The 21784-nt window shown below is 37.5% G+C and overlaps 2 protein-coding genes across 4 annotated transcripts in view; both read left to right on the plus strand.

Annotated features, from left to right (window-relative positions):
• CTSC (cathepsin C) overlaps positions 1-21784 on the plus strand; it is a 770970-nt gene that overhangs the window by 527504 nt on the left and 221682 nt on the right. The gene's annotated exons all lie outside the window — the stretch shown is intronic.
• Positions 1-21784, plus strand: part of GRM5 (glutamate metabotropic receptor 5) — a 278573-nt gene that overhangs the window by 113498 nt on the left and 143291 nt on the right. For all 3 annotated transcript variants that reach the window (XM_035542529.1, XM_035542530.1, XM_035542532.1), the window contains exon 2: positions 11625-11874. In XM_035542529.1, coding sequence (XP_035398422.1) covers positions 11625-11874 — 250 coding nt within the window. The remainder of the gene's footprint in view (positions 1-11624; positions 11875-21784) is intronic.

The raw sequence follows: 21784 nt of genomic DNA on the forward strand, positions 1-21784 counted from the left end.
ACTGTCCTGATTCTGTCCCCTCCCAGCTCCTGCTGCACCTCCAGTCTGCCTGCTGGCAGGACAGAGCGAGAAGCTGAAAAGTCCTTGGCTTGGTGTAAGCACTGCTCTACAACAATTAAAACGTCAGCATGGTATCAACATTATTCTCATCCAAAATCCCAAACACAGTACCCTACCAGCTACTAGGAAGAAAATTAACTCTATCCTAGCCAAAACCAGGACACTATGCTGAGGTGAACCTCTTTCTTTTCCCAAATATCTAGCCAAGTATCTTTAGAAACCTTTGCAATATTTCTGTATCCTGACTGGCATCCTCAGTGTTCAATATCATTTACAACTTTTATTAACATTGTTTACTCCCTTTTCAGATCATTAATGAAGAAGCTAAACATGATAGATGACAGTGTTTAACACATCAGATGAGACCATCATTTTCTCTACACTTGAGCATTTCACAGTCAAAAAAAAGTTTCAAGGCCTCTGATCATTTCACCATTTGCTTTTTGGTCAAAAGGCTTCTATTTTGTCTCATTGCAGGAAACCCCAGCATTCCAGAATAACTGTGTGTATAAATATATATATAATTTCCATTGGACAAAAGTTGCCTGTAAACATTTTGGTAATAGTTTTCCCTCCAGCACCTAAGCAGACAATGGCAGTATGTAACAGTAGTGCCCAAAGAACATTTCCTTTCGTGTCAATGACATCCTTGAAATCATGCCAACTAAAGGGTACTTGGTAGGGAAATATAGCCAAATAAGCAGAGACTGATCTTCCTGAATGCTCTGAACGTTCATTAGTCTGCTATGCCAAGTGCCAATGCTGATTCTGCAAATGTTAAAACTCACAATGTAATAGTCAAATAGGCTCAGTTCCACTTTTCTCCATCACTGACACCACCATAGGCATTCAGGTTAAAGAGAATCATAGAATCCTAGAATCACAGAATCATCATAGAATCATAGGATCATAGAATCATAGAATGGTTTGGGTTGGAAGGGACCTTAAAGGTCATCTATCTAGTTCTAAATCAACCAGCCTTATAAACAGGTATGAGTGTGGGAAGCCAGGAGAACATCTGTGAGTATCGAATGTACTTGCCACCAATGTAGCCAAAAACAGTCTTAGTTTCCGTATGCACTAAGATCTTATAACAACACAGCTCTAGCTCTTGGCTGAATTGCTAGATATACCTATTAAAACCACAGCTGCAGCTAATCAATAAAGAATAAAAAATAAAACAATATTCATAGATTTATAGGGTGGCTTCAGTTGGAAAGGACCTTAAGGATTATCTAGTTCCAACTCACCTGCCATGGACAGGGACACTTCCCACTAGACCAGGTTGCTCAAAGCCCCTTCCAACCTGGCCTTGAACATTTCCAAGGATAGGGCATCCATAGCTTCTCTGGGCAACCTGTTCCCCTATTTAACCACCTTCATTGTAAAGAATTTCTTACTCATATCTCATCTAAGTTTATCCTCCGGTAGTTTAAAACCATTACCTCTTGTCCTATCCCTACATTTTCATATAAAGAGTCCCTTGCCATCTTCCTTGTAGGCCCCCCTTAAAATACTGGAAGTCCATGATAGAGTCTCCCTGGAGCCTTCCACTTTCCAGGCTGAACAACACCAACTGTCAATCTGTCTTCATCAGAGAGGTGCTCTAGACCTCTGATCATTTCTGTGGCCCTACTCTTGACCCACTCTAACAAGTCCGTGTCCTTCTTATGTTGGGGGCCCCAGAGCTGTACACAGTACTCCAGGTGGGGTCTCAGGAGAGCAGAGTAGAGGGGGAGAATCACCTCCACTGACCTGCTGGCTGCGTTTATTTTGATGCAGCCCAGGATATGTTTGGCTTTCTGGACTGCAAGCACAGGTTGATGTCTCATGTTAAGCTTTTTCTTCACTAAAATCCTTCTTTGCAGGGCTGTTTTCTATCCATTTATCATCCAGTCCTTACTGATGTTTGGGATTTCTCCAAACTATGTGCAGGGCCTTACACTTGTCCTAGTTGAACTTCATGAAGTTCTCATGCGCCCAACTCTCAAGCTTGTCAAGGTCACCCTGGATGGCACCCCTTCCCTCCAACATGTCAACAGTACCACTTGGTGGCACTGTTCATGTCACCAATGAAGGTACCAGTGTCAGACCCAATATGGACCCCTAAAGGACATTACTTGTCACTGGATTTGAGTTCTTGACCACGACTTTTTAGATGTAGACATGCAGCCAGTCCTTATCTACTGAATAGTCCATCCATCAAATCCATATCTTTCCAATTTAGAGACAAGAACGTTGTGTGGGACTGTATCAAAGTTTTTATGTATGTCAAGGTGACGTCAAGATGGCAGTAGTTGCTCATGCTTTGTCCACCAAATCTGTCACTCTGTAGTGGAAGGATGCCAAGTTAGTCAGGCATGGTGTGTCATTTTTAAGCCATGTTGTTCTTTATGAATCATTCACATGCCCCAAGAACCTTCATATTACCCCCTTCAAAATCTGTTGACAAGCACTCCTGGGAAATGCAAGCAGTCACAGATCTGCCTTCCAGTCACCACTGTAAGTATTCATGGATTCCTGATAGACCTGATTGCTCTGAGAGTTTAGATTGGGACAGTCAATCTGCTCTTGTGCCAAATGAACATGCTGAATATGAATGGTTGCACAAGCAGTTGCAGTGAAATTTAGCTGTTAGGAATGGCTTTGCCATCATCTACAGTTACTGCAGGAAATATTATATGTTATTATTAAAACAGATGTTATACAAAGTGACTTGCTGTAATAAATATGATGTAGTTATTTATACAACTAAGCAAATATGAGCTTTTATGAGTGTCCTGGTTTCAGTTGAGATAACTTTCCTAATAGTGGTATGATGCTCTGTTTTGGATTTAGGAGAAAAATTATGTTGATAACACACCAGTGTTTTAGTGGTTGCAGAGCAGTGCTTACACAGAGACAAGGACTTTTCAGCTTCTCATGCTGCCTGAGAAGTACCTGGGGGTGCACAAGGACCTGGGAGGGAACACCACCAGGAGCTGACCCAGACTAGCCAAAGGGATATCCCATACTATGTGGTATCATGCTGAAAAATAAACTGGGGAGAGTTGGCCTAGGGTACAGTTGCTGCTCCAGTACTGGTTGGGCATTGGTCAGCATGTGGTGAGCAATTACATTATGCATAATTTGTTTTGCACATTCTTTATTATTAGGAACAATTATTCTTATTACTATACTATAATAAATAATTATTGTTATTAATATTATTGTTATTGTATGTTCCTTTTATTCCCTATTAAACTCTTTATCTCAGTCCATGTGTTTTACCTTTTTCTGATTTTCTCCCCCAACCCACTGAGCAGGGAGTGAGCAAAGGGCTGTGTGGTGCTTTGCTGCCTGCCTTTCCCAATGAGGGAAAATCATCAGGTGTCATTCATTCTGTTCAATGTAAATATGCGACACTCATTACTGTAGTTATGTGAGTTTCTCTCAGTCTATGATATGATTATTCTCACAGCACCACTGATAAGAATATGTGTTTACCTCCATTGAGCATGAGTATGAGAAGATAGGGCAGAAAAAGGGGCACTTAAACATACAAAAGACATTATTGAAGGTCTTCAAAGTCTATCTAATCCCTGAATTATGCTTCCTTTTGCTGGGTGACTTCGAGTAGTGCTCATCTACTGCAGCAGCAGAGTATATCATTGAACATATTTCAGAAAAGACCTGTTACAAACCATAGGTGAATAATTGATATTAAGTGAAGGTATGCTCCAAGTTGTGAACTTAGGCAAGTGGGATGTTGTTCACTTGTAGAAAGGGCCAGAAACATAATAGTTAACTGTCTAAGCCTGAACTGGGTATAGGTCCAAATATTAGAATCCCAGCTAGGTGCATTCCTTGAGAATTCACTCTGCCCACAATGAAGGATGCAGGATCATACACCAAAGCCCTCCCTCTCCTTTCTGACATAGTATTTATCTTCTGAAAGGAGCAACCTCCAGTCTAATACCATCGGTCTCTCATGTCTTCATTTCCATCTGAAAACCAAATAAAAAATGAAGAGTATAACCCTAAAGCAATACTGCAAATGAAAGAAAAGCCAGCATATCCCTGGAGTCCACTACAAACTGTACTTTCATTAATGATTTCATTTTGAAATGAAATGATGAAATGGTATGGGAAATATCTAAGGGAAATATTTTAGACTCAGATGGATAGAAAGAGCTTTTTCACAAACAAAACATATAAAATTATTAATCTTTTATGTCTGAAAATAAAGAGAACAGTCAGAGATGGCAACAACACATTTCTACAAAAGCTGTCAAGCTTAGATTTCTTTATCAGACATTAGTATCACAGTGGACTTCCAACATCTGTCAGTGGACAAGGCCACAAAGCTATAGGTGTATCAGTTAGCAGGATGGATCAAAGGTGCTCAGACTAAGTAAAAGTCTTTGGTCTGAAGTGTTCATTCTGTACACAAAAGATTGTTCCAGACTGTCCCTTCTACTCAGTTTACAGAGGCATTTAAAATACGCCTTTCTTTTAAAGTTATGAAGTGATAATTTAAAAATAAATAGAAGTGAGCTTCATCAAACTGTGGAAGCAGGTCATACATAATTTCCTTGAGGCATGAATATATTATATATAGCCAAAATGTATAGACAAAAGAAGATGAGAAAGAGGAGAAAAACTTTGGTATCAAACTGATTCTTCTCAGCTCTCTTAGATAAGAAAGTAATAAACAGATATATTTAATTTAATTCAGTATGATTATGTTTTCTGTATATTGCATTGTTCACTAGACTGGTTTAAAAAGCTTTCAATGAAAACTTCCAGTCAGAAAATACCTAACAGCTAAAACTAACAAAACTCAAAAGGTCCATTAATTTCTTTAAACATTTGAATTGAATTTATTTTTAAACATCAAAATATTTCAGTTAATGACATTTGAAATAAAAATAAGCCCTTTTCTGAATTCAGAATGCATATGTTTTATGTTATGTTACAGAAAGTGAAAGGAGGTTTATAGTAAAATGATAAAATGGTCAATACCTAAATTAAATATTATGAGATCATTTAAACAAATTACTTCAATCAGACTGAATTGAATCTTAAGAGGATTAGAGGCAGGGTTTTTTGGTTTGCCAATATTTTAAGATTATGAAAACATTTCTTGTCCCCAGATGTAAAAATGTAAAAATATAAGAATTTCAGAACTGTTCACAGAAAAGAAAATTAAGTTTATAACCAGTATGATGTCATAGTAACTAATGCTTCTTTATATTGACAACACTTGAATTATGTCTTCATCTATCAAGCTACCAGTTGTACAAGGTACCCTTATTTTTCTGAGTTTTATGGACATTGAGCAATAGACAACCTGTTCAAAAAGCTAACAGTTTGAATATAAAAGATGACCATCCAAATAAATTTATATATCAGTTCTCCGTGATCATATGTATAGCTAAGGACAGAGTCCTAAATGCAGTCATCGTTTTTTCATGTCCCTTCTAAGGCCTTAGCAGTTAGATCATACACTCCGAATCACTTTGCAATTGTCTGTGCTTAAGGAAGACAGTTACAGCAAGATTAATGACAGAATAGTGTTTTTTTTTCTTCAGTTAATCACGAAGGGAATTTTTGCCCCATGTCACTTTGTTGTTTTCTAGTTCTCTGATACATCTTCAAGGCCAGTCAACATTAGATGGTTACTCTGCTTGTATAGTCATGTCTTTGCAGAAATCTTCCATTGACATGATCGCTTGATCCTGCATGGGACACAACAGATAAACCTTCTTCACACCTCCTGCCAAAGACCAGAACCTCACAAGACAACTACTCTCATCAGTGAAAACTAATAGTATATAACAGGACAAATTTTCATCAAGAAATCTTCTATCTTGTTTGCATACTGTGCTGTGCCACAGTTCTGTAGTGGCCCCATGCAGAAACTTCATAATGATTCTTCAATGTGTGGCTCCGAGTGAAGCATAACACTGGAGTTACAAGCTGGTATCATGCTGACCAAAGCAGTGTGACTTGTTCGCAACATTTAGCTACTTGTATTACAACAGTCCAGTCTCAGAGTGATTATTAAGAAAACTGGTTGGAGGTAGTTAAGTGGAATATATTTTGGGGAAATATCCTCCTTTAAGATGTTTTAATGGGCTGTTATCAAGATGAACTTTTAAAATTTTGTTTTGTTTTGTTTTACACATATATACTTAAAATAGAAACTGAAATTCCCATTTTAAAAAATTCCTATTTTAAAAACACCATGCAATGGGTCTTTTTTTTTTTTTTTTTCTTTAACACACATGGACAACTTCAGAATTTCAGACATTTGATTTGATTTCATTTGGTTTGTACTCTACAAATAAATCATGTGCTTCCCATCAAACGAATAATTCAGTTCCTGCTCCTGCAGACATAAGTGTGCCTTTCACCATGCTTGTGTTTGCTCAAGGGATTTGGTATTATGCCTTTATTTTTATATGTGACAAAAGTTTAGAAGGCTCATACATTCACAACAGTTAAATGTAGACAATATCTAGTAGATACAAGTAGTAGTAGATAGGTGTTGGTGTTCTGTGATGATTAATTTTAGGTGTAACAGTCAAAGAGTCTTCTAACATCTCCATTTGAGAAACACTTCTATCCACTCCTTGACTTGAAGGAAGATCATCTTGATAATCAGCCAACACATTGCCTTTCATAAACACCTTCAATTACTCCCACACACATTTTCAGAATTATACCTACTTGGATTTTTTTGGGGTATTTCTGGCAAAGTTCATCCAGTTGATGCCAATAAAAGCTAATAAAAAATGAAGCTCTGTATCCTCATATTGCTTGCAAGATATCTACTGAGAATTTTAACTTGACTTGGCTTCTTTTCTGGGGCTCAGATACACCATAGAATATTACTTTGTGTTTTGCTCTTCTCTGTCTATAAAAATAATAGTAGCACTTCTGTTTAAATAAATATGTTCTGAGATCGGTAAGGTTATTACAAGCTAAATTAATAGTATAATGCATTTCTTTAATTTTACTTGAGCCTCCTCTTCTTTTATTTTCTGATTTTTGCTGTGTGCTTCCTGAAGCAATTGTACATCCTAAATATCTCATAAAGGCTGTTTCTCATCCATGTTCACTGAAACTCTCTTATAAGAAAAAATAAATAAATAAAAATATGATAGCAATATGCATGTCCAAGTAATGATTACAAGGAAAACAAACAAACAAACAAACAAAAAAGCCTTCCCGTACTCCAAATGAATGTGTGAAATCCTAAAAATCCCTGGGCAGGAGAAAATGTAGTTCGTTATTCCATTTGGCTGTAGGGACGTTTTAATCTTATATCAGTAATGTTTAGTGTTATAAAGCACATCAGCGTACTTTGTTTATTATTTTTAGTTTAAAAACCTTGCTGTTTTGCTGTGTAATGCAGATAAGATCTTAACGGTTTCTGATCAGGTAGTTTAACTGGCTCAATTGCTGGGCAGGAGGAGCAGCAAGAGCAACCTGCAGTTTGCCTGACCCTTTTCTATCAGATTGAAGTATTATTATGTACTGTACTATATTAAGCCTCATCTGGGAAAAAAAAAAAAGCACAATCTGTTCTTTTTAAGCTTCTTAATAGTTTTTCGAATTGATTCATTGGAAGTGGAACTAACAGATTGCTATAGTTAAACTGTAGGTGGGTATGCATATGCTTGAGTTTGGAACAAAGTTCCAACTGTGAAGCAGGGATAAGCATTACAGATGATCAATATGGATTTCTGTTTGTTTGTTTGTTTGTTTTAAACATGCAGAGACAAACGGGAGCAGCTTTTGAACTGGGATTAGGGTCAGACATTGAGGTAGGCAACATGCAGGATTCAGACTGGTATTTTAAAAGAACCCAGCTGGCCATTGTTGCCACAAGTATAGAACATATTTCAACTGTCAGCAACTCTGATTATGCCACCAACAGAAAAACTTTCAAGAGGAGGTGAACATCCAGTAAAAAAAAAGGTGCTACCTCTTCCAGCAGAACAAGTCACAATATGGAGATGCAACCTCCCAAACACTGAAACGAAGATGGAACTTGGTGGGGCAGGAGGAACTGAAGATAAATTGACCATATTTCAGTTCCAGCTTGTGTTGTTTGTGGAATTTCTTTTGCTGAACTGAGACTAGCCAAGTAGAAGTAAATCAATCCCTCCCTTCTCCCTAATTTTTCCTTAGGAATTTTCATTAGATTTAGAAGTAGAAATAAAATAGCTACATGGCTAGATTTCCAGGATGTAAGCAGCTTTTGTCACAAAGGACTCACAGAAGATGTTACACTGGTTCCAGCACAGGGCTTCTGAATTAATTTTCATTTGGAAGTGAAACTATAGTATTCTTCTCAGAGTACAAATCCTTGCCTTGACCAACCATGTGTGCAAGCCCAAAAGTCCCTATATCTTTCTCTTTGAGTCATAGAAATGTCTGAAGACTGGGAACTGCCCTGTCAGTGGAAACTTGTTCTTCCTGGGCCAATTTTGGCAATTTTACAACTTTCTACTATGGAAATGCCACAGCTCATGAATAAAATATGTATGAGAAACACAATTCCATACAGAAAGCGTGAAGATACACTCATGCTGTGAACCTCAAATCTCATCTTCAAAGAAATTAGATAATGCAACTTCCCCAGATTCCCAGTGCCTGTGCTACGTGTATGCCTTCATGCACATACAGGTTTTCCACAAAAAAAATTGCTCAGAGGAAATTCATCCTAAAGTGTGTTGCAAAGAAATTTAGCAGAAAAGGAGGAAATTTTCCATCAAGGATTGTTCATTATCCCCACAGTATAGCTCAAATTAAACATACATACCTCATCATACCTCTTACACAACAGGAGAATTCACTATGAATAATTAATTAAGTAGAGTTTAATCAGTAATGATCATGACAAGGTCTCTACTGGTGTATTTGTACGAGCATCTTGAAGCAAAGCTGCTTTCTGTTTTCATCAACTCTCCCCTGAGCTCATGTTATGCAGATGTAGTTTTCCCAGTTGGAGAACCTTGTCACATTCAGATTTAGAGTGCCAGGATATTTTTTTCCAAATGTTAAGGATGTAACACTTTGTTAAGTGGCCTTGGTAGTTTAGTACATTTCCTCTCGTTTTTGGTGAGGCATTGATTTCTGCACAGTTTCACAAAACCACCGTGTCTTGATACATGATGAGACAATAGCATTTGTGCTGGAGCAACCTTTACTTGATTGGAAAAGAGTTAAAGCACTTTGTGTTCACTGAAAGACCTACTACTTTTTCAGGACTGTAATTAAGCCTGTTCTCAGCTTTATAGCAAGCCTCAGCTTTATAGCAAGCCTCAGGGTAATACTTTTGTGCGTTTATAACACTCTCAAACAAAGAATTCAGTGTCTGGAACACTGAAGAGATCTAGTTCTGTAAGTCAATTAGACTTAACCAGGAATTTTCCATTGACAGTTTCTTGACAGAAAATGAAATCTTCAGAATTTCAATTTCTTTGAGATATACTGTAGATTTTTTTTTTTTCTCTCAAACTTCCAAGTTCTATGGTAAAACTTGGTATGACTTTTTTCCTTTTTTTTTATTTTTTTCCTGTTAGGAAAAGTGAAACAAAACTTTTATTTTTTTTTTTTTTTTTGATCCAGACTGACGAAAAAAGAGACTGACTTTAAACAAAGAAGTGTATTTCCTGCCATACTGCCTAATTTTACTTCAGATGGCCTCAGGGCCTGGTGGAAGATTTATGTGACAGACCCCCATTTTTCCTTCAGACTGACTTCTGGGGCTATAATAAGTCTTTCATTAGGCATCATGTTTTTAACCTGTAGCTAAACTCCTTCAGCATCTCATGGCAATCACTTGATGATGATCTATCACAGGAAATGTTTGCCCTATGAGTATGACGCATAGGGAAGCACAGCAACTCCCAGGAAGCACTGCTACAACTAAGTTTAAAACTTCTATGACATTTTGCTCAGGCACAAGCTGCATAGTAATGGATTCTTCATCAGACCTAGACATAGCAGGGAGAAAAATAAAAGTTGGTGCACATTAGATAAGGAGACCTGCATTCAAGTTGCCATTCTGGTTGGGGATACCATTTGGAAATTTCAAATTCTCAGTGATTTATTTCTGATATGAAATTAAAGTAGTGATACTTCCTTTCTTATACCCTGTCTCTTTTGGCTATTCAGATGCTAAGATCTTTAAACTGGAGACTGTTTCTTTCATGTTCATGTACAGTCTGGAAGCTAATGCAGCCTGTAAACTCTGGCAGTAGAGAAATAGGGGTGATTTCCTAGGCAGGCAGGCTGAGTGTTTGGTGGCTGCAGTGTCCAAAGTCACAAAAGCAAATGAGGGCAGAGACAGCCCAAATCCTGTAGTCTGATTCTAAGTACTTCACATATTTTTTCACTATCAACACTCATATAACACAGCTGGCAAAGAAATATTTTTGTCATTACAGATTTTAATATTTGCAAACCAACAGAAGTGACGGATCAACAGTTCCTTGCAAATCTGTTACTTTAACACTCTCAGTCTTATTCATTTATTGACTGTGTTTCTGTGGAATATTACTTGGAAGTTAAGGCAATATATTGGAGAAGAGAGAGTTCCTTCCCCCAAATCCTTCTGATTTAAATTAGACAAGAAACAGATTTAGAAAGGTAGATGGAAGAACACAAGGAACCAAAAGGACAGTCCTGGTTAGTATGATTGTCAGTGGGAACACTACACCCACTGTTTAAGCACTGTGACTATTCTACAATTTCAAATGAAGAAATTTTCTATGGTGAGATAGAATAAAAAACAATAGACATATCTATCTACTGGTATTTATTACCAGTTTATCCTACAGGAGAACAGCTTGAAAGAAAATATGAAGAATTTTCTGTTGGTTTTGCTGACATTTAATTAAAAAAAAGAAAAAAGTACCTTTAGTTCATCTGTAATTCTGTGATCTCTGTAACGTTAGTCCTCAATTTTGCCTCTCATTCTCCTGAGTCATCTGAAAAACTTTCTTCACAGGATAGCTATTACCTTTCAGTGTAATTTAAATGTTGTTGCTGTTCAGATTGCACTATGAACAGTCATGTTGTTATTAGCAATTATTTTGGTTTTGTTTATAGTCAAAATATTACACCAAAGAATACATCCAAAAGATTTTTTGTGTGTGTGTGTGTGTGTGTGTATGTTTTTTGTGTTTGTTTTTGGTTTTGTTTTTAAGTAAAGCTCAGAGCAACTGACCACATTCAGTCAACTTAAGAGAATCAGAAGGCAACGTGCAATTTATACAGATTTTGCTGTAGACATTTTTGAACAGATTCTCACAGGTATTGAGGTACTTAACAGACTGGTTTCAACATAGAAGAAGGCTGCTAAACAGAAGTGAGGTTTCTAGGAAACTTTGTTGATCTTGACTTGAAAAATGGATGAATAAATTAAAGTGTTTGTGTTATTTTTTTTAAGATGGCTACACTGATGTCTGTGCAGTTATGTACTTTTTTAAATATTTGCTGTTTCCAGAGCAAAAAAAACTTCTGCAGATTTTAATATGTGCATACGTGTCTCTGTTTGCATTTAGGAAACTATGGTGAAAGTGGAATGGAAGCTTTCAAAGATATGGCAGCCAAGGAAGGGATCTGCATTGCACATTCCTACAAGATCTATAGCAATGCTGGCGAACAGAGCTTTGACAAGTTGCTGAGAAAGCTCCGGAGCCACTTGCCCAAGGCAAGAGTGGTTGCCTGCTTCTGCGAAGGCATGACTGTGAGAGGGCTCTTAATGGCTATGAGGCGCCTGGGACTCGCTGGAGAATTTTTGCTGCTGGGCAGGTGAGTAATGCTAGGCAATTATAGCCAGTCTTTTCAGAGTAGGGCAAAATAAAAGACAGTCCAGTCAAGCATATGTAAAGCCCACACTCATGGTCTCTCCTAGAGATGTGCATATCTAAAAGATAGAAAGTAACGTCAGCCATGTCATAGTGGTACATATTGTACAAAGACATATATAATTGTCATGACATGTCATGCAAACACAATATGGCCAGACCTATTAACAACATTGTGTGAGGGAAAGCTGACACACAAACATTTGATTTGTATCATCCATTACATTCACAGAGGTTTAAAATTCATAATGTACATATACAGCCTGAAGATAAGCCTTGTTCATGTAACATCGTGTTAAGAATTGCTGATGTGTCTTCTGGGTAGATGTGAAATCTCTCCAAAATGAAGGTTAACCACCACCTTTTCTTCCTTTTCTTCAGCTGATGTACTTATCTGTTCTTAGTGTGCTAAAGGCAAAAAATAGGTAATCCTTTCCCTTACATGGGGCTCAATGATAGCAGCTTTTCTTTCCCTAACCATCAAGGGGGGAAAGGAAAGCTCTCTCAGATATATGTTCGCCCAACAGAAAAGGTCCCTGGGTTAGTAGGCAGAAAAGTAAAAGACATAAATGTACACCTTCTGGGACCTTTTTATTTACCACATATTCTGAATCAACTGGTGGACCTTAGATAAAACAAGAAAAATGGTGTCTTGACCACAAAATGGAGCATTCCAGGAGTCAGATAATGCGGCCTGCTGCCTTTCTGGTGCATTATTAGAAAGATGACCTGACGTCGTCCCAAGAATGAACGATACAGGAACAGGAATAAAACAGTGACAGTGAAACCAGCTGTCTTGGAGAGATACTCAGGGCAACATGTAAGGAGTGTAGCTCTGCCCAACTGCCTTGAAAGCTGGTCTGCTAAGATTGTCCCACAGGTAGGACAGTAGCCTCTATTCACAGACTACCTGTTGCACACAGCTATCCTTCCCTATTACACAAAGGGGAAAGCAACAACAGGGATTTCTACCTCTACCCTTCCTTTTTAGAACCAACCTATACATATATGTATATATATATATTTATTTTATATATATATTTTTTTTTGGTAATTTGAGATGCATTACTTATACATTTCTCTGTCTTATGGTTGCTGTGGCTGCCCTTCCTTTCAAATACATCAAATACATTTCTCTGTAGTCTCTTCTATGGGTCATCTTGATTCTTTTCTGACATCCAAATGGACTACTGTCCTTAGGATGATATTCACCTAAACGTATTCATATGTCTACAATTTAGACATTTGCATGTGAACAAGTCACCACTGTAGTTAATGCAAAATAAAATAAAATAAAATAAAAAGATAAGACCCTCTTAGGTCCATTACTTTTAATGTGGACATTTAAAGTAGCTCGGAGGAATCATGTTGCAGAAAAGGGCTTGTACAAAGAGTGTCTTGAAGACTGACTTAGATGGAAACCCTACTTGCTAGTTGCTCAGAGTGAAGTGTAGCAAAAACCACCTGCACTGTCTTCATCTGGAACTGGTGCCATATGACCTGTGTTGTCTTCTTTTATCCTAAACACAAGAAATTGTCACTCCATTGCCACATCAAACAAATAAAGTATGTAAGCATTGCTTTCAAAAGCTATGGTGGCCCTTAGCTACTGCAGATCCCAAAACATACTTAATTTTGTATAGGATTTGCTTATTTACAACAGTGCTAAAGTCAGCTTTAAGAGATCCTTTTATGCGTAAGGACTTCAGAACTGAAAATTGCAAAGTTTTAGCTCTTCAATAAAACAAAGTCTAGAGAGAACTAGCTTTTCATTTTCTCAGTTTAAAATATCTGTTTCTAGCTGCAATGGGAACTGTCATGACTAACTATAAGAAAACTGTTATTCAGTATATGACTTTTATATGACTATAAAAAGCTTGCAGGAAAGCTTCTTGAGGTAGATAGGATGTGAGACAATAATATCGTTGTTGTCCATTGATGTACTGAGTTCCTGTAGGGAGTTAAAGCTCCATTTTCCAGAATCCCAGTGTGTTGAAGACTATTTTGATTTCATCTGTTGGGCTCTTTTGGTTATGAACATGTAATTGTTGGTCCAGAGCTAGGCTCATTTGTTGTCTCTGTGGAGAAAATCTTAAGGCACTAACCTAGGATGGATGTGACACCAGAATGAACCCAGATTTTACAACCAGAATAGCAAAAGTTTGAAATGAACAGATATGTCAGACCATTCAAAGGGGAAAATCCTACCTCTGAAATAAAAGAAAGCTCATGCAACTAATGTCTCATGTGAAGCTACACTGGAAAATGGGCTGGGATAGGATTTACACTTTCATTTGCGCTCTGATCTTGGGTTTGATCTGGGCTACCAAATTAAACTGAGAAGTTTATAAATAGATGCTCCAACTAGAAGAGAAAGTTCCTGTTGCTGAAATGCAATGGGTTCACAAGGAAAACTTCATCTACTAATGGATACTTATGTTACTCTACCTACACAAACGCATGTTGCTTCTCCCTGCTGTGGAGAGTTATTTGACTTAATTTTTAAGTGCACAAAAAATTAAATTCCCAAAGCCACACAGCGGTTCTGTGGGAAATCACAAGATATAAAACTTTCCACTTCCTCTTACCTTTTTTGTAAAATATTTGATTTGGGTTTGCTCCCATCTTTTTTATGCTCAGACAAACAAAAAAACAGAGTGGTCAAGAAACACGTATATCAAATAAATCACACTGTAGAACCCCAAGGGGAATAGAGGGAGGCCAAAAGATAAATAAACAATAAACACTTCAATAAATACTCCACTCTTGATGTACTACACAGTTCTAGAAATTGCATTGCCTGCCTGTGACAGAAATGAAAGATGGCAGGTCATTAGTGATTGTAGTGTTCAAGAGATTTTGATTAATGGAAAATGTTTTAAAAGCTCAGTAAATATTTACCTCATGCACCTTGAGGAACTGGACTTAACCTCAAATAAAAAGGTGAATGTGATGACTTTAAAGTGTGGGAAAAAGTGCTATTTTAACCTAACCATTATGCAACTTAAGATACAGACACCAGGCTACATCTATTTGTGCTTATTGCTTTGGTCATCCACAAGTCATATACCAGGAGATATACTTCCAGATAAAATTCACTAGAGAAGAAATTATACACTCATGTAGCAGAATAACTTTGGAACATATTTCAGAAATGAATATGGAGTATTAATAGCGTAGGTAAAAATGATTTGGTTGTATGTGATTTTCATCTGTTCTTCATTTTGTGTAATAGTTGGCCTTAAGAGCGGAAGTTTTGTTTCAGGTTATAAGTACACGTTCATCCTGCTCCTCTTAACTATTAGTTTCCTCTTAACTATTAGTTTCTCATCTTTGAAGAAAACCTCTGTGATAACTCTCTCCGGTAATAATTTCATCTAATGCTTTTAATCTACAGGTATTCCAACATATCTCTCACACCTTTAGTTTTATAACTAAAAGTTATAGTGCCAATTCACATGAGTTTTTATAACATAATAGAAACTACTAGACACAACTGAAATTATGCATATTCCCTTTACATGTGTTAAATAAAATGGAGTCATAGAACAGGCAGAAGTTCTGCATATTAATTAATTATTTGTTTATTTATTCTTGCTGGTATTATTTTAGCCTGTAGCAATTAACATTTTTGGGAGGAGTCTCAGGCATGGTGTTGGTGATGGCACTGTCAGGGATGGTTACCAGCAGGCAGTTGGGACACACACACTGTGTTCTGGTCTATAACAGTATTAAGATATACGGATGTAGGGTTTGCATGCCTTTTACTTCCAGACAAGAGAGCTGTCCCCAGTTTGTTTTATTTTATAGGATAAAAGTAGCTATTGTACAAACCCAGAGAACAAGAGAGTAAGTTTTGCAAAACATTTGTGGTTCCAAATGGATTATAATAGGACTTTTCCTGCCTTAAAGGTGAGGAGAATGGAAAGGAGAAGGGAAAATAGAGGCATACATAGATAAAATGGCTTGCTCAATATCTCCAGCTTCCAAATGGCATTTCAAAAGTGGTATTGATCTAGAAGGAATTATTGAGTCTTCCATATGCTTCATGTTCCAGTATATGTATCATCTCAGTTTTACTCTGTTATTAACTACATTTTTTTATGAGTAAAAAGAGGTTAATTAATATGTTCTGGACTTTGTTCTGTATAAAGTGACAAAATTAAACAAACACTGTAAAAAAAAAAATCTAGTGGAGGTGGAAATAAATATTTCCTTAGACTCTAGTACTGATTCTGATTTTCAGCCATCCAGCTGATGGTGGGTAAGGGGAAGACATCAGTTCTAAGAGTGTCACAAGCAATGATCACAAGCAATTCAAGTGAGGGTCTCCAAGAGGGTAGAAGAAGGTCCAGTGGCTCAGGAAAGGCTTGGTGATAATTATCATAGTTATAGAAAGGATGAATCAAGTATTAAGAAACTGTACTAGGAATCAGCGTCTGTTCTTCTCAGAACAGCGCATGTATGCTTTAACCTTTGCAAATCACCTCTTGAAGCTCATCTCTCTGCTAATAAAAGATACCTGTTTAGCTCCTGTAAAGGTGGATTGGAGGAAATTGTTATCGATTCTGAGGCTCACAGATCTTGCAGCAAAAAGAGCTAAGTATAAGGTTAGTAGTAGAGATGAGGATAAGGAGGGAGAATAAAATGTGGAGGACCATTAGTTCCAGGAAGTCCAAAAAGTCATTTGACTGATAGGAAACAGCAATATATGAAGAAAACTTGGTTAGGAACCAAAAAGGGATACTATTGCTGAAGTAAAATTAAAGCAAGATAGATGATCTGAAGGAAATGAGCTCTTCAATAATTCAAAGAGAGATCTTTTGTGAGACTTGCAAAAGTGTCTCTTGGATGAAGAAAGATCTCACTGCAGAGGATGTAATAATTTGCCTTCTGAAAGTGCTCTGGGTGGTGTGGGTGAATGCTATAGTTAACATGCCTTTTTCTGTGTTTGTACAAGTCCAAACTTGAGAAATTGAGTAGTTATTGTAAAATAAATGAAGAAATGAAATTTTGCAGGCCTGAAATATTCTCTAAATTAATTTTTGGTTATTTCTGCTGCTTCAGGGAAAAAATAAATCTGCCAAAATTCTTCTGTCTAGAATAATTCTAACAGTGTAGTCCTTGACAGAAAATGTAGAAGCTAAACATAGTATAAGTGTTCAGATCTCTTCCATGGGGATAAAATATGTGGGTAAAAAAAAATATTTTCAGCACACAATCATGCAAACCCAACATCTTCCAGGAATCTGCTCCTTTTTCTTTTTTTTTTTTTTTCAGTCCATGGCGGATGGGAGCCTGCTACAGCCTCACCTCAATACTGTTGCATCTGATGCAACTCTCTGCTGCCCGTTCATTTATCTCATTGAGTTCTCTCATTCAGGTACCCATGTGTAGTGTAGAAAAGCAGCTATCACATTATACCTAGTATTCATATGCACTGTAATTAGCAGCATTAAGTCAGAATCTTCATTACCACCCAAACTGAAACAAAGGTTTGCTTTTCTAGAGCTGGAAAAACAGACACAGACACAGACACAGACACAGACACAGATTTCTAGGTTGGAAGAGACCTCAAGATCATCGAGTCCAACCTCCGACCTAACACTAAGTACTCCACTAAACCATATCGCTAAGCTCTACATCTAAACGTCTTTTAAAGACCTCCAGGGATGGTGACTCCACCACCTCCCTGGGCAGCCCGTTCCAATGCTTAATAACCCTTTCGGTAAAGAAGTGCTTCCTAACATCCAACCTAAAACTCCCCTGTCGCAACTTTCGCCCATTCCCCCTCGTCCTGTCACCAGGCATGTGGGAGAACAGACCAACACCCACCTCGCTACAGCCTCCTTTAAGGTACCTATAGAGAGCGATAAGGTCGCCCCTGAGCCTCCTCTTCTCCAGGCTGAACAAGCCCAGCTCCCTCAGCCGCTCCTCGTAAGACTTGTTCTCCAGACCCCTCACCAGCTTGGTCGCCCTTCTCTGGACTCGCTCGAGCACGTCCATGTCCCTCCTGTAGCGAGGGGCCCAAAACTGAACACAGTACTCAAGGTGCGGCCTCACCAGAGCCGAGTACAGGGGGACAATCACTTCCCTAGACCTGCTGGCCACACTGCTTCTTATACAGGCCAGGATGCTGTTGGCTTTCTTGGCCACCTGAGCACACTGAATTTGTAAAAGGATTTTTTGTTGTCTTTAACGGCAGTAGCCAAGTTGAGCTCCAGATGAGCTTTGGCCTTTCTAATTTTCTCCCTGAACAAAACAAAACAAAAACAAACAAACAAAAAACAAACATGAGAAGTGAAAAGCTGTCTTACCTTCTTTATTCAAACTGTGGCCTTCGTCAGTGGTAATGCAGACTAGAGGTTAAAGAATGACTTAGCTTTGAAAGAAAGGTTTGTGGTTTTCCTCTACCTGGCAGCCCTGTAGCTCAGTGGCCCTCATTATGAACAATAGATACCTCCAGGTGTGTCCTGCAGCAGATGGAAGAAGTACAGTGGCTGTCCAAGGATGTTTGTGTAATAACTGAAAGGAGGATCATTTTCTTTCTATGTTATGAATCACAAAAGATGAAAGTAAGAACTCCACAAGTCAAGGCTTGAGGATTGAATGGAGACAATATATATGTGATCAATAAACGTAGCTGTATGAGGTCAGATCAAAGGTCCACCAAACCTATCTATTGTTTCTGGAAGTGGTGAATGGCAAATGAATGGCAAATGACTGGCAAAAAGTGACAACAATCTAGGATGGAGCAAAGTTTTCCAGTGCATTGTTAAATATTTGACTAATCTGCAGTTTAGGAATCTTCTAAATCAAAAGTAATGTCTCAGTAAGGAAAGCCCTTGTGCAATGCAGTGGTGTGAGTAAAATGGAAGTTCAGACAGGGGTATGTCACGAATACGGAGTTTAGACCTCGGAGATAAAAGTTTTAATCCTAGCACTGTCACTGTCCTTATTAGTGTTTTTGCATGTATCATTGCATTTCTATGTCCTTGGATTTCCTCAGTAACTTTGTCTTTTATGTCTTCTTTCAACTTTGAGCAGCTGGGGGTGGAGATTCTCTTTTACTATGCACCTGTGTTGCCCTTCACACCCTTCACACTACAAGGCCCTAAGTTCTTTTGGTTATTCACATGTGCCATAAAGTGTCACTACTTCAGTGAGCCCAGTAGGCAGTCTTGCTCAATAGGAAACAAAGAATTGGTTGGCATTGGTAGTGAATATGTCCTTCTTATGACATGACAAGTCAAATATTGCATTGCAAGAGCGTGTCTAATTAAATGATTTATTTCCTGGAGGATCTGATATTTCTTATCTAAGACTGGTGTTTAAAAGCAAGAGAAGATAGCTTTTGCAGCTGTACACTTGTGCGGAGTTGTGCCATGAGACTGTAGGAAATGTCACTGGCTGGGACATCAGGGTGTCATTCCACTTCTGCAGTGCAGGATTATTCTACATGATTCATGCTTGTTCCATCTTTAGATAGATCTAATTACAATCTTTCAAAGATGAAAATCCCATAGATTCCTCAGGCAACTGTTTCCCATGCTCAGCTGCTCTTTACATTCTTCCTAATCTCTAACTTAATTTTTAAACTGTTTCACACTTTGGAATAACATGAGACTTCTATTGTCTCAATGGAAATGAGATGAGGGGAAACAGAGAAAAAGAGGCAAAGAATTCTGAAGCAGTATAAAAGGTTTATTCTTACTGCTAAAGGACAAATTCATGAGGTGACATCCTCAGGCCGAAAAAAAAAAAAAAATAGATGATGTGATCTCAGACAACTCTACATTGCCAACAGACCTATTCTTGCAGTCTTATGTGAAATCTAGTCACTGGCTTTGTTGGAAAATTGTGTCCATTTGTGGGTACACTTCACTCTCTCACAAGAAGTGTATGCTTCTGATTTTATCTATGACTTTAAGGCTCTGCTGTAGCCAAAAGCATATTAAAACTCAGACTGAGAAAAGTCTAAGGGTGGTTCATTTAAGACTGTTCTCTTCAAATATGTCTCCTAGGAATGATGGGCAGTGCTCACTGCGAGTTTTCTGAGGTGAGTAGGTGAGTCCATTTTGAGATGAAAAAGACTCCTTCAAGTCTAAGATAAGAAATTAAACATAATCTTGAAACAATGGAAACATTTTCTGTTTAAGCTTGAGAAACAATGAGATGCTTTCTTCTCAAAAATAGAAAATCAAGAGATGAAAAGAAATTCAAAACTTAAATTCCAGTGTGTTTTTTCAACATTTGGTAATTTGATATTTGATAATAAGTAATTATTTAAAACATTAAAAGTAACACTGAAAATGTGTTCCAGTGTATATTCCTGGAAAGATTTAAAGATATTCAGAACACGATGAAAGCTATTATTGGCCTTGAGATTTTCTGATCTTTACAACAGCTATAGATTTTCTGATAATGAAGTTAAGTGAGCCTAAAATGCTCTCCATTAAATGTGTGGTGCATATTTTTAAAAAAAAAAAAAAAAAAAAGGTGTTTCTGCTCCTCTAAAATTACCATTGTGACAAATATAAGTTTGCTGAGAGGTATTGATTAGGTTTTAAAATTGATTTCCTTTATATTACTTTTCTCTATTTTCTATAGGTATGTTATTTTTTAAGCTTTCATTCATTCTTTCGTTCTTTCTTTTCTGATGTATCTACATGAACCCAGAATCTGCACCCAGAAAGAGTTATTCATTGCACACACACAAACCATGTGCACGTGCCTGGACACAGAGAACGTGTTTATGAGAGAGGAAGACCCAGTGGTTGGTGGCTCCATAGTATCACCTCCTGATGAAGTGCATCTCTTCCAAATCACATGGCCCAGGAGCATTCTGTTCTCCCAGCGAATCTGCCACCCATTCTGTTCAAGTCTTTGTTTCTGTGTCCCCCAGAAATTCTTTCTGTAGGTAAACAGGAGAAAAGCATAGCAGACAAAGGAACAGAAGTACTGGATTGACAGAAGCATATTCATTTAATTGTTTCAGCTTCACAGTTATTGTTACATATATCCCATTTTTTGGTTAGAAGAGTAAAACAGGAATCAGAAAAGCAGAGAAAGGCTTTCTCTAACTCTACATCTGAGATGATTTAAGATTACTTAGAACACCCAAAAGACCTGAACATTAAGACGTTATCCATGCAACAGAGATTTATACAGAGGAATCTATCTCGTTAACACTGCTGAATGATTATGGAAGAATCTTACTAGAAGTAATGAAAACTTCTGATTTGTAAACTTGTGATGTAATTCACTTTTCTATCACTCTATTAAAATGACAAAGTAGCACACACAGCAATGAATTTCCCCCTCACTATGGCTGAAATTATAGTTTTTAGTAAAGCTGTCGTGTCTCCAGAGGTTAAGGCTGAAGGTAACTGATAACGTGGATGAAATACCAAAACTCACTAAACCTCATTCTGGTAGAATTCAGTTCACTACAGCCTTGAAAAGACATTGTAAATCTTGGCAAGAAGATACTGCTTTCAGGAAGAGCAGATAAAAGAGCCATGTACCGTTTCAAGGAATAAGATCCAAGCTGAACTACATTGATCTTTTTCTTATTAATTACAAACAATGTAATAACAGAATGGATTTAATGAACAGTATTTTAACTAGGAAGGCAAAGATAATAAAATAAAATCTATACTTACTCAGGGGATGTATCCTTCAACCTTTATTCATGTTGAGTTGTACCAATGAATGAAGTGGAGACTAACTGAATCATTATGAAAAAGTCATCTCTATCTTGGAAAATGCAGTTATAAAACATAGTGATTTAATACATTTTAACTAGTACACTGTTAAACATTAATTGTCTATAATTGTTGATATGCACAAAT

This window comes from Cygnus atratus, chromosome 1, assembly GCF_013377495.2.
Source record: "Cygnus atratus isolate AKBS03 ecotype Queensland, Australia chromosome 1, CAtr_DNAZoo_HiC_assembly, whole genome shotgun sequence".
NCBI classification, from domain to species: domain Eukaryota; kingdom Metazoa; phylum Chordata; class Aves; order Anseriformes; family Anatidae; genus Cygnus; species Cygnus atratus.